At 37.8% G+C, this 14,710-nt stretch overlaps 1 protein-coding gene across 1 annotated transcript in view; it reads right to left on the reverse strand.

Annotated features, from left to right (window-relative positions):
• Positions 1-14,710, reverse strand: part of LOC139738790 (adenylate kinase 9-like) — a 48,723-nt gene that overhangs the window by 20,420 nt on the left and 13,593 nt on the right. Inside the window, 10 exon segments of the mRNA XM_071649429.1 lie at positions 81-226; positions 685-689; positions 1,310-1,382; positions 4,399-4,440; positions 7,882-8,112; positions 8,548-8,570; positions 8,573-8,610; positions 8,613-8,691; positions 13,101-13,273; positions 13,733-13,768. Coding sequence (XP_071505530.1) covers positions 81-226; positions 685-689; positions 1,310-1,382; positions 4,399-4,440; positions 7,882-8,112; positions 8,548-8,570; positions 8,573-8,610; positions 8,613-8,691; positions 13,101-13,273; positions 13,733-13,768 — 846 coding nt within the window.

Genomic DNA, 14,710 nt, shown 5'->3' on the forward strand with positions numbered 1-14,710 from the left:
ACCCCTTTCTACTACGTCCTTCAAATTACACTGCAAACACAGCAACCATGATGGAATGAAGACTCAATCCATAGCTGTACCTTCAGCTTCTTCCTCTCCTGCCCCTCCTCTTCCTTCCCCTTCACCTTCCCCAGCCCTCTGGGCTCTCCCTCTGGCTCCACTTCCCTGGTCCCCTGCCTCCTTCCCCTTCCCCTCCTTTTCCTCCTCTTTCAGGCTTTCACTCCAGCTGCTTACAGTGGGACAAAGGAGGTGTGTGTGCATGGGGGGGTATGGTGGAGTAATTGTATATTTAAAGCAAGGGTTGGGCATACACACATGCACCTTCGGACTTTTACTGACAACAGTATATGCAGGCAATAGGTCATTTGAAATAATAAATTACTAATATGAAATGAAGTGTGTAATATAATTTCTGCCAGACATGTGGTTTTACAAGTAATATATGCATACATACATGTACAAACTGCAGAAACATAAGGGGCTATAATCTATACTTCAAGCAAAGCTTAATACACACAGAGCTACACTGCACTGGACAGCTACAAGAAGCATTTTTTTATATAGTATCTAGCACTACAAGTCATGTAATATAACTATCTCATAAAGAAATACACTCCATGTGCATAAGTAGATAATCACACAAAAGTTTCCAAACTAGCATAAAACTGGAATTGATTAGAATACTCCGTCTTAGTGATGACAAAGGAAAACATGTATCATATTGCATAGACCTACATTGAAGTAGTAATCCCAATATAATGTTTATCTGAGTTATGCATGAATGTTTTCTTGTCTTGTTGAAATGTTTTACAAGATAAGCATGTAACATTATGATGAAAAGTTCAGGAATGAGGTTTAGATATTGACCATGAAAGTCAAGAAACCTTGAAATGTGTATGAATATCTCATGGGTCTATTGCTGACATTTTCGTTTCCATGTGACAAAAGCTGACATATGAAGTCTGATGATGAAAACACATCTGGCTGCTATACTTGGGCCATCAAGATCTGTCCTCTCTCCTATGTGTCTGTCACTGCTGGAGAAACTGGAAATTAGCAGATTTTGTTTTATTCAGAATATGTGTGTCCCAGCGTGCCCATGTAATTCATTTTTCTGCTTGTCTTTCTAGTTTCTTGCCTAAATTTTCTAATATTCGGTGATATATGGTGAGTTGGTCTAAACTGGCCCACACAACAGTTTTTTTCACTCAGTATTCCTCCTGCTGTCTTATTGCTCAAAAACTAAGGTATGCTGATGCACTGTTAGTTTTGTCTAGTCAGATGTATGTTTTGCATGTCAGTCACTTACCATCCTCCTCCTCCCCAGTTTGCTTTCTGCTGCTGCCTTGGCCATCTCCTCTTGCTCTCTCTCTTCCTGAATCCTAGAGGCAAGCACAAAATGAAAATTAATCAAATTCTCATCTTTCTTAGAATCTAAAACCATGTACAGGCCTTTTTAATAGTACAAAATTATCATAACCTTCAATTTCAAAGGCAATGAAAAAATATCCAGGGTGTGTGACCCAAAAAAACTACGTTATTACTGATTTAAAAAACCAAAAACACAATGCATAATAGTGCAAAAATGTAATCACCGAAACATTAGACTTGTTGTACAAACTTTAAAAAAAGGTATAATTTACGTCCTTCAAGATACCATCCCTTTTTAAAAACCATGAAGGACAACACACATGCCTCACAAAAAAATCCACACAGGCATACACATTTAAAAAAACCAAAACATGTTTGCAAAAATAGTGCAAAAATGTAATCACCGAACATAAGACTTGTTTATACAAACTTTGAAAGGTATAATTACGTCCTTCCAGATTACCATCCCTTTTAAAACCATGAAGACAAACCACATGCCTCACAAAAAATCCTCACAGGCATACACAAAACACAAAAAAAGTATGAAACCAACAAGGATCTCATGCCGTAGGTAAATGCACCAAGTACACACAATACCATGTTTCCTGCCAATTTTGTAGCAAAATCAAACCAAAATGGGATGTCAGTGTAATCCATTTTACTCTGTTACCCTTGGCTCAATAAACAATAGTCAATATGATCAGTGAACAAAATAATATATGACTGCTATCTGATTACAGTTATGAAACAATGCACTTTTTATCTCAATTCTCCTGGTTTAACCCGTTGAGACAGACAGATTTTTACTCCAACACGCATTTTCCCATAGACACTTGCCCGGGTTTTGCTAGGGGACTTGTCCTTCAACGGGTTATTAATTTTTTTTTATGTGCCCCATTCGCACGTCCGACTCAGTTGACGGCGTGCCCAAAATTCGCATATTCTGCTAAAACCCGCTAACCCGCCAAAAAACCGATCGATAAATCGCCAAAATGCCCACGGTACAATGAAAGCTTTTTTCTCGAGCTACCGTTTGTCCTCACATAGCTTGGCATTTTTATGTGGTGATTGACTATTAAGCGGTGTTTCCCTTTATAGATTCGCGTGTAAATTTCTTAGTTTTCTGTCCACTGTTTGTGTGTGCAAAAAGTCATGCCTTTACAGTAATGTAGCTATTGGTCATTTCAAAGAAAAAAACAATCATCGATTTGTCATAAAAATTTTTCATCAAAGCAAAGCTTCGTATTTTTCTCTACAACTTTTGCTCACTACATGTCAGCTTAACAGAAATCTAAAGAAGTTACATAGATTTGAAAAGCAGAATGTTTTCTCAAAGCATGACTACTTCGGTATCTCAGAATAATGTGGCACACAGGGGGTTTTTTCATCATGGCACATAAAGAGTTAAAGGAATGGAGCATGCAAGACAGAAACAAAAATGAAAGACATTGGGTAACAATGCCTGAATTTTTTGTGGTTTGGGGTATATTCACCGAATCATCCAAGAGAAGCTTTCATTGTAACTTTGAGTATTGAACCAGTAGTAAGTTAGTAGAAATAAAAAAATGACAAGATCATACTCTACATTGGAAATCTTACATACATACTCTAGCAAAATTGAACAAATGGCAATGTGAACTGTGATATGGGCAAACGGACTTGTGGTGTGCAAAAACTATGCTACCTATCTACCAAGGAAATGCTTAGAACTATACAAAAAGAGGACAGGTGCCAATGCTATATAGATGAAATTGACACATTTCATACAATAATTGAGACCTACCCAGCTATAATAGCTTAGATATCCTGCTACATACGAGGATACAGCTAATAGTATGCAGTATATGAATACATGATGGGTGATTCTAAATTCAGTACGATTGCTGATGTTGATACTATCTCCCTAAAAATTGTCCTAAATCAAACTCTATCACTACAGGCCAGTTCAACTGAAGTGTTACTAATGCTCAATATTGTTCATCAATGCCCAGTGTTTTTTGTTACCATCACTGCCAAGTATACAGAATCCCATTAACCAGACTGACAAACAAGATGATTACATATTATTTGTGTCAAATAAGATGTTACAACTCTCACTACTACAGTTAGACTAATGGTAAATAAAAAGTAATTAAATGCCATAAATTTATGAACCTCTCAAAAAATGCATTAAAAAATGCCTTTTCATTTGGCTCTCAGGCAGGCATTCATGTGGCCATGTTTTCAGAGCTCTTTATCATTGTTAAAGGTGATTATCACACTTATATATCTGGTATTCACAAAGCAAAAAAAATACAAAAATTACTCGTGTGAGAGGGGACTGAACCAATATTGCTTACCACTGAATTTTAGTGGAATTCAAGTTTTCTGCCTACTATTATTGACATCATTATTTTCATAATTCTCTGTTGGTAAAATCAGACACCCATGGTCCTGAATTATGACTCCAAATGGATTCAAGCAGAATTTGAATGTCTGTACTCCATATAGCATGGTAACACCATGACCAAGGTAGACATGACAAAGTTGATAATCCTAGGGGCTGTTTTAGCTATAGATAGCAGAAATGCACTGTAATCATCTCCACAAATTCTGCATATGGCTTTCATCAACAGAATTGTCATTACCTACATCAAGTATGTCACAATTCTTTGGTCAAGTTGCTGACATCAACTGATTTCTAGATCAGGACAACTGCTGGTGCTGGTGTAATAATAGCACAAACACCAGTGCAAGCACACTAGAAATCACTCATTATATCTTGAATAGTAGCAGATCATCCTCACTCCACACTTGTAAGGTAAGTGAGTCTGAATAATACAATTTCACAATACAAAGTGCACCAAGTCTTCGGAAGTTACCATGACTTGAATATGGAACAAAACATTTGTGAAAGCTATATGAATGAACAAAAAACTGAAATAAATGAAAAATACTCCAACAGTGCAATGAGAGTAATGAATGAAAGGCAAACATGGTAGAAATTGTGCATGCATGCAAGCAGTTGATGGTAGAGAGATTGTTTACCTGTTTAAGCCAGTGCTACCTGTAGGGTCTCTGGAGGTATTACTTTATGAAGATAGCAAGAGAACATTGGAGATTGATTTGCAAAGTAAATGGGGTAAGAAAGCATAGAACATATTCCTTGAGTGTAGTTATGAAGGTATTATTGTGAGGCCAAGGCAGAGAGTACAGTGGACAGATCAGCAAGTAGAAAGCAAATATTAAGCAGCCGTAGTTGCGAGTCAAGACTGTCAAATACAACACTTGAGAAGTCAAGTATTGTCACCATCTTTTACAGACCTGGGTTTCCTCTGCTCACAAGGTTAGCCATGGCAATAGTCTACAGTGATTTCAATTACCACTGCAACACCCACAATGCTTGAAGGCAAATCGGTGCCTGTTGTGGTACTAGAAGTTACAATCACATTTAGTTATTATCAAAGGTATTGGTTTCATTGATCCTTGTAGTGGGGTCCTGATTATGGATTCCATGTGAGCACCACATACTTGTAAAAGAGGAAAATCAAGATCAGTGTTAGTGTCTCTCCATGCACCGGATGAAGTGTAGAGTGGAGCTATGGATTGGTGCTTCTGCCACCATGGTCAATACAGGGAGGAAGGTCAGTGATGAAGAGTTGTCCACATTTGCTAGAAATCTAATCTTTTTTATATTCTATAGGCTGGCACGAACTTACAGCAGTGAATTGTTAATAAAGCAGGGCCATTTTTTGTTTTTTTGTTTGTTTGTTTGTTTTTTGGGGGGAGGGTTCTGACTTATAAAAAAAAAACACAACTTGATGACGAGCAAGTAAATTAGATGTTTTAGCTTTGTTTTTACAAGGCAGTAGCCGAAACATATGCAACAGCAGCTGATGAATTTTAGGTTGATTTCATATGGACAAACAGTATCTAACAGACTCCATCACATACACAACACAGTCATCAAAACAAAGCATTTTGTTCATCAAAGTCATATCAGCCACATGTATTCAGGGTTCTCCACTAGCGGTTTTACCCGGGGACTCCGCCCGGGTAAAATTTGAAAAACCAGTTTAGCGCCCGGACAAAAACACAATGCACCCGGATATGAAAATTGACATATTTTCACGCACAGACAAGACAGCATCAAGACCGTGCGGCATTGCGCAATCAAGTATCGACTTGAAATAAAAACTTTACTCGCATGATCATGTCGGAAACCCGCACGAACGCATTTTCTCTTTGCATGAACCACGTCATATTCTCATTGTGATCACGGCCACCTTCTCTGGATGCAACGCATACGCACTGTATGTGGAAAGCGCTTAATAGAAAAGTGTGCGCACACGCAAATCGCTGCTTGCGTACTGAATACACCGAACTCAACTTCGCACGCGTGAATCCCTGCCACCTACGGACCCTGGTGTTTACATCAATCGCGGGGGTATCCCCATGTGTGTGGCCGGCTGGGGAGCACAAGTAGCTGCACACTGTATGCAGCCAGCTTCCAGCCACATACCCTATTTCGTTTTGAAGCGGGGTAGAAGGCGTTCCGTTGTACAATGTCTGCTTCTTTTTCTCTCTTCTTCATCCGCCTTTCCCTTGCCTCCCAAGTACGAAATGATTTTTAGAGTGTTGTGTGGTTTTTTTTACAATGTTATTGCATCATTTTTCTGCAAGTAAGAGGTGAGTTTCTGTTCATGTATTGATGTGCACTGTAGTATAGCGCGAGTGAAAAGCGTTCAAACTTTCTTTCCCGTGTATCGTGAAAACTCGATGTATTTCTAGGCCTATTAAAGGAGATCTCATATAACAGAATACTTATAACAAACTATTTTCCATTCCAAATGAATTAATTTCCTTTGTTTTGTATCGTTTATTGATTTGATCCCAAGGATCTCGTCGCGATACCAAGTTTCCACTGTGTATTTATTTTCACGTAGCTTTCGGTGCTGCAAACTTCTGCTAGGGCCTACTAAACTTTATCGTTTTATTTCTGTCGTTTCTCATACCTCATTTGGTACAATTTCTTCCGTTTAATATCACCTTATCCGCTCCCTTTATACTTTGAAGTATTTAAATGTAATTCTTTCAAGTGTCTCACACTGTTATGCATTTTCGTAACGGCGATGTCTCCGCTTTGCTGCAATACTACAGTGTATGTACTTCGAAGCGAGTTTGATCCCAGCCGCTTCGGTGTGCTGTGTGTTGTCTTTCGTAACGTTTGTGGTGTTGTCGGGAGGTGTTGATGCTTTGTATTTGTGATTTATTTTCCTAGACGTTTATCTCAAGTGATAATGGTGATCGTCTTTCTAAATGTTGATAGGAAAATAACAAATGATCTGAGTGATGCCTGATGGTGATGATAATTAACGATGCTGGTGTAAAAGACGGCTTGCTGTGAATGCTGAGCGTACTTGCCCTTCATTTTAATTCAAAATTAATCATTTTCATTTTGCAACCCCAAAATTGTGTCAGTATAAACAATTTTTTTCAATCAAGTTACTTTGGGAAAGCAAGAAATGAAGTAAAGTTAATTTGAAGAAATATCAGAGCTCTTTTTTGGTCTAGTCCCTAGAATGTTTAACACAGAGTTTAAGTGGGTTGTTCTTGTAACTGTCTCCATTCAATTTCTTTGGAGCTCTTAGATTTTACAATATTTCTCTTGCCATAATGCTCAGATTAATAACAATGCTATACCATTACTTCAGTTGTATGTCATTCTAATATTTTGAATGTCCACTGAATATGGTGTGATTCTATGCCAACTATCTATAAGAAACAAAATACAATTATCACTCAGTAAATCCATTGTGGTTTATTTCTTTTGTTTACACACTCTCAGTCTGTGAGATCTGTTCTTGAATCCTTGTTCATTCATTATTGCAAACAACCACATCTGAGATTATGTAGCATTGGCAGGTCACTATTTCTTTCATCTCAGTATCTGAGCTGCTTTTTATATATCCAGGAAGAAACTTGAGCTTCAAGATCTGCAAGAAAGTAAGAATTAACTAGATGGTGAAAAATGCAAAGTGAAATATGGCTACAAATGCCAAGATCGGAACATAGCAGCTGCAAAGGGTCCTATCCCCTTTCATTAAAAGAGACTGAAGATTGCACCATTTGCAGTCCAAGCCCTCTAAAATGCATTTTTTCTTACAGGAAGGGGGAGCCTTTCAGTATATACAGTATATATACCCATTCTCTGTGGACATTCTCTGTCGACGCAGTGCACTATAATACGTATGCCGTCATGAAACTGCAAATTTGACGCCGTCGCGAAACCGCAAATTTGACTTCTGAGGCCGACGAACACAAGAGCCCCCGGACAAAATACAGACCAGTGGAGAACCCTGGTATTAGCATTAAAAGTCAAAAGTAGTTACAGCATAATTTCCTGTAAAAAGAACAAAACACATAATCTTAAACTTTTCCTCATTATCCTAGAATACATGTTATGTTTTCTATTTTCTTTAAGTAAATGCCAGGGAACTAGTCTTGCTTCAAGCCACTCTGTGTCCTTACCTGGCTTCCTCCAGGACTCGTGCCTTCTCGTTTTCCTCAGCCTCTTTCCTCTCCCTGGCCTTGGTGTCAATCTCTTCCTTGTTCAGCTTGTACCAGCGCTTCATGAGGAAGAGGCCATTATCACTGGCATCCTTTAGACTGATGACTTCGTCTGGGGACAGACCTCGGTCCAGTAGGACTGTCCAGTGGTCCCGAGACTGGGGGAAGTTGTCAATGATCCAGCCACCAGCACTAGATAGGAAGGAAAGAGTGATAATCGATTATAACAATCTGATCAAATATTTCTTGTTGAGAACATAACAAAAATGTATATTCTCTAAACTGTGAAAAGCTACATAGGGCTTCATAAAACACAAGGGAAACATTTTCCAGTGACCATTTTATGATAAATCATATAATGACTGTGATTCTGATTTCTTGAGTAAGATGTGCTTGATGAATAATGACTGCTATCTTGTGCCTTTTGGCATATTTTTAAAAAATGATCACATGTATTGACAGCAATGACAGCTTCAATAATTTACAGGGAAATTAGAGTTAATGTGCAAACATATACCAATGGTAATCATACCTTTGTCAGTAAAATACATGTCCCACTAGATTCTACAAAGCAATCAGCCAGCTAATGATATGCTAACAGATACTAGCCTTGGGAGGCATTCTCACCTGGGTCCGGTTGGGTCCTTCTTTCCTCAGTTTCCCTGTGGACCTCCAGCACTGCCTCCTCCCACACAGTCCCACATACTGGTCTGAGCCAAACAGGGTAAGGACAGCTTTCTCAGCCTCCTTCAGTGCTGCCTCAAACCATCTCTTTCACCTGACCACAAACACACAATGGGATTAAGAAACCAACAGTCCAGAATCTAATCCACAGTTTTACTTTTCAACCATCTACTTTACTGTTACAGCTTCATGACATTACTACATGTATGTGGGGACTGTCCATTTTCAGACATGAGGATGTTATGGACCAGAGGTCCATTTTCTTTTCAATGTTTCAGTGGCAGCCTCTATCAGAACAAAAAGCAAAATTGGAAATTTGTTTTAATTATATCCATACAATGTTAGTATGGTTTAAAATGTAAACAAACTACACAAAAAAACATTAGGACCACCTGTGTTTTGAGCTTTTACTTGCTAGATCCAGGATGTTTTGAGTTAGATTATCTAAGAGCTTACTACATCAAACTGACATCAATTCTTCACCATTTGTTTAGATATTTTTCTGAAAAATATTTAAGTATTACTACCAATTATTGTAATAATCGTTTTCCCAGTGCGGGTGTTTACAAATTCTGACAACACAAATCAAGCAGTATAGTCCCACTCTGATGTATGTTTAAAGATTTACCAACTCGAAACATCACATTCATTAAAGCTGTGGCAGAATTTTCCAGTTAGATTTATATTTTGTTATGAAAAACATTATCCATAACATGCAAACTGTGAGATACTGACTATCAACAAACTCAAAACAACAGCATTTATGCATGATTGCTCCTTCAGGTCTGCAAGCTGATTATGAAAACAAATTTCTTTTGATCAAACTACATCCATAAAAAACACTCATCAAGTACAGTTTATGTCATGGTTTTTACTCCAGCACAAGCCATTAAAAAAACATTATCACCTGTAAGCACACACAGTCATGCTTATGTTTATAGGCTAATGTACTAAAATATCAAGCAGGTTTGTTTGCAGTTTCAGATATAATTTCATCTTTTGCCTACCAGTGGGACAATTTTTAGTTTCAAACATAAAGCCACACTGCCCACAGTAGGCAGAAACAGTCCACCAAAGTGCTTGAGTTTAACAAAACACATCTCTGGCTTATCAAACACTGAAATGCGTGTATGGATGTGTTTTTCATATCCTGTCTGTAAAAGCCCCTGTGTGTTTGATACACTGTGTGGGACACCCATTTACCCACACAGTGTGGACTGGCTGAAACGTAATGGTTTACCTGACAAAAGAAGATAAAATATGACTATCACACACCACCACAATGTATGTCCACTCATGAAACTCATGCATCTTGTGTTCAGTCATTTTGGTTGTTGATATCAGCCATGCAAGTGAAGAGAATTCTTGATTGTGGTTGTGAAAAAACAGTTTGCTGAAACATCAGTTTGCAGCCAAGAGCGGCTTTTCAAACATACAGTAATCTCGTGAAAAACTTCAAACAGCACAGGCAAAAAACATGTAGCACAAGTACATAAGTGTACAGAGTGGTCTATATTGTATGTGACCTGAAAATTCACACAAGATTTTTTTGCTATGCAAGAGGCAAAAAAATACTCATTTTAGCTTTTACATGCCAAGAGAGCAATACTTATTTATTTTGTGATAGGTAAAACAAGGTTAATGATTTCATTCCATTTTTTTGAAAAACACCAAACCTTCATTAGCAATGTTAGGTAATGATTCTCACAAGTTTTCTGAATAATTGAGTATTAAATTCTTACTGTGAGAAACTATAAACTGGAGGGCTTTTTGGTTAATGGTTAACTTTTTGTTAAGTTTCTTGAGCATCGGAGATGAAACTAATTCAGGAAACTGTTTTCTTTTCTTAAAAATTTTTACAAGCAAGATGATGGGATGTTAGAAATCTATGGAAATTCATTTGCTTGGCAGAAAAAAAAGGTATTATTCTCATGAATACACTTTTACTCTGCATAGCTTTATTGTTTACAATGTTTTGCTTTGTAATAGCATGAAGTGTACATGCACTCGCTGACTGCAATTTTCAAATCATCACTACATTGTAAACTTATCATTCAAAATATTGATCTTTCTACCTGAGTTTTGGAAAAATACACTACAGTCCCACTATTAAGTCCATGATTTTAAGCACACATTTATATGAAAAGCACTAAAAATATAGCAGTTTGTTAATGCGTATAATAAAAATGATGGAATTACAGGGGTGAATGTCCCCTTCACACATTAAACACTGCAGACTGAAGGGAGGGACCAGTGTGCCATTTTCTCAATCACGCTGCACTCAGTCCACATGCTGGTGGCAGCAGGGGGTGAAACTAAACTGGACTGCTGTGGAAACTCCAGGGACTCATGCAGTAAATCTGAGCAAAAGCCTTTTGGTACATAATGTAAAGTTTTTGAACATCAGACGTTTACTCAGATTTCAGTAACAAAACACTGTTTGCTAGGGGCCCTGCACTAACAAATGTGTAATTACAGTACTTGCCTCAAAGTTTTGCAAAACAAAAACAGGGATAAATTGAAAACCATTAGCCAAGCAAGCCGAAGAAGTTGAGTAAACTTTACGTCAGGATGAGTTGCTATCAAACATCCACTGACTCCACATCCTATGCGGAGTGAGGGATTATAGGGGGATTCAATGATGGTGAAATGGGAGTAAACAAGGGGGTGAGATGAGGTGAGGGTGGGGATGTGGGACATGGGTGAGGATGGGTGTAAAAATGGTAAATGACATGAGGACAGATACCACTTTTAATTCATCAGTGCATCACTGACAAACAGGATGGGGACAAAAAGGAGGCACAAGCAAATGGACAATACCATATATCAGTGTACTCAGAGTCTTTTCAGTAGCACTTGAGCAAAACTGCTACCAGCTGACAGGCAAAAAATAATATGAAAAATGCAGTCGTAATAAACAGACTTGGACTTGTGTTTCCAATACATCCGAAACCTTTTGCACAGATTGGTGAAAATGTACATTGTGTCAATACACCAAAAAACCCTGAAGAGGATGTGGGATAAATGAAGGTAAAAATATGTGAATCTACATTCCAAAAAGCATGTGATTAAAATGTGGATGATGTCGCCCATGAAAAAAAGAAAAAGGGTCAGGTAAAAAAAGTACAAAACACCTTTTCTGTGACAATCCTGTCACAGACATAAACATCTCTCAGTTTCACAAGGTTTTGCTTTTCAACCCATTATGAGCCCAAGAAGTTTTACCCTTGAACCCAGTTTCACTAATACCAGAGAAATGGTTGGAAGCCAAAAGTCCTTTTTGTGCACACGTGTTCTTACCGTTGAATGCTGCATCAATCATGCAAAGGTAAGGTGTTTTGAATCTCCATTAAGGACACTGTAAAACTTTCCTCAAAACAGGTCAAAATCTAATGTAAACATGAATAAACTTATTTTTTTCTGATTTCTACAGACAATGGACATAGAATGAAATTTCCCACACTATTAAATTTACTTCATACATCATGGCAGTGCAAATGACGTGAAATGCTACATACGGTAAATGTAGATGGAATTTGACGTGGGTATGAGATGAATTGTAGATGTATTGTGAATCAGGTGTAAATGTATCAGTTCAGATTTTCCCAATGAGTTTTTTCAGCATCTGAGATAGTAAGCTCTCTAAAATTAGTAGAACAAATATGATGATACTCTACAAATGACACACAAAGTTAATGAACAGTACATCAATGACACGACCTTGCAATATCTCACTACTCAAAGGGACATGTTGCTTGCAAAAAATATCTAAGGTCATGAGACAGAAATATGCATGTACACAGTTTCCAAACATATGAAACATTCTTTGAGTCTCTTTGCCCTGATCATCTTCTGTGCTTATCTAAACCTCACATACTCAAATCTGGCATATAAACATTTCACTTGCTAATTTGATTCATGTAAAAAAGCTATGCCCTGTGGTAGCCTCCTCCCTGCCCCTCTACCTGTGCCCTGTTGCATAAAAGTTACTATTGTGGTAACTTTGCCATCCAATGGTAAAACTACCATGGCAACAATACTCAACAGCCAATCACAATCAAGAATTCCAGGGAAGTTATCATTGAATGGCAAAGTTACCGCAATAGTAACTTTTATGCAACGGGGCCCAGATCCCATTCCCAACATCCCATTAAAGCCCCAGTAGTGTGGGAAACATGGGTGGTTTGACTGAATTCGGTACCCACCAGGGCATTCAAAAACCAAAAAATAGCTAATGTTTCAGCGATGAGCAATGAAGCATCAGCTCATCATTAATGGTTTACTCCAGTTGAGATTCTTTGCCTGTGTGTGTACTTACACCGAGATTAGATATAAAGCTTTACACAATTCATTACCAGGATTCTTGAATATATCTGAACTGGGCCAGTCTTCCTATAACTCCATGGTATCCCCATGCAATCAGGTCTTTAAACAAGCCACCTAGTACCCTGCCAATTTGGAAGCATCTGTGTCAAGTTCCAAGGTAAAGATGTGACCCTCACCTCTGGGTGATTCTCATCAACATCATCAGACTCTTGTGAGATGGTAGGGGGAGCCCCACCTCCACTGGTGGTGGAGAGGTCTTCTGTGGGGTGATGGGAAGGAGGTGGGGCCTCAGTGGCACCACCTTCTGTCACCACTGTAGCTGTGTCCTGAGCCGTGGTTTCACCTGAAATCAGATTATACACTGTTTACAAATTGCTGGAATTTCAATCACACTGAATAAAACTTACATCAGAGGTGAACAGTGCATTCAGTTGATGCTTTCTACATGGTGCTTAAAATATGATTACTCACTGTAGTAAATAAGGACAAGTCACATGGTATGCGAATCTAAAAATGTTACCCTTAATTCTAATATGAAAATTAAAAGACATATTCATATGAAAGTGACTGAAAGGGCCTGTGGAAGATATGATATCAATCAATTTACATGATAAAGAGCATTATAATTTGACTTGACCTTGCCCAAATTGAATACCCTTCTGCACTCCCTATCCCATCTGACTGGCATTCTACCTGGATATTTGTACAGGACAAAACACCAGGTCTAAACAAATTTGAGATTTGCACCAAGCTGGCTATTATTAGTTTTCTTCACACAGTTATCTCAAATCTCTGACCATACCGTCATCCTTCTCCTCTGCCACTGTCTCCTCTTCCTCTGCCTCATTAGTCTTCGCCCTGGGAGTTTTCTCTATAAATCAAAACATTTCATACAAACAATCAGTCATAAGCTCTAACAAGACAAAGACACACATGAAAAGGTGATGTATATGCCCTATGTCAATCTCTAACAGCTGTTTCATCAAATTGTCTGAATCTTGAGTCCTCAACAGCATTATATTAGAGTTTATACTTTTACCTCTTTTGGATAAAGCTTATTGAAGAGATGTTTATAATACTTGAAGCAAATATTAAGCATTTACTGACTAGTGCAACTCATTTGCATAACAGGGACATCAGTTACATGTATATTGTTCACAAAGTCACTTACAATGCATTCTGTTTAAATGTCTGCAAAAATTGCCCACAATGATGATCTTGGGCTGAATTAATGACACATCAAAATATCTTACAAACAATAATTCATGACAGTGAACAGAGAAAGAAATGTTACAGAAACAAATAAGCTACATTACAGTTAATATCAAGCCATGGTCTGCAAAGCACAGCAATTTCTTTGGTTATTTCAAGACTTTTTGAAAATTTCAGTTAGATTGCTCTAAATCTCTCTCATTGTAACAATAAAGAATTGAACATTTCAACTGACATTCATGAATTGCATTTCAGTGATGACTTCATGATACTGTAATCTGCAATATCAATGTGAGTGGGAAAAAAAAAAATGTTCTACGACTGTCACTTTAAATAAGATATTTTCCCTTTTGATGATAAATTTTACATAGTAAAGTCCAAAGGTGTTGTTCATAGTTAATTTACAAAATTGTATAATTAATAGCACTCCAGCATCAAGCATGAAAAGTGTCTTTCAATTCTTTTACCTTTTCTTATGTGACGTGACCATATCATATTCGTAACTTTCATTCTTTACAGGGGGAGACTATTATACTTATATCAAGGTTAAGTGAAGACTGAAACCAGC

This window comes from Diadema antillarum, unplaced genomic scaffold (genome assembly GCF_040938485.1).
Source record: "Diadema antillarum isolate AM-2024a unplaced genomic scaffold, OU_Dant_1.0 seq00000768_RagTag, whole genome shotgun sequence".
NCBI lineage: Eukaryota > Metazoa > Echinodermata > Echinoidea > Diadematoida > Diadematidae > Diadema > Diadema antillarum.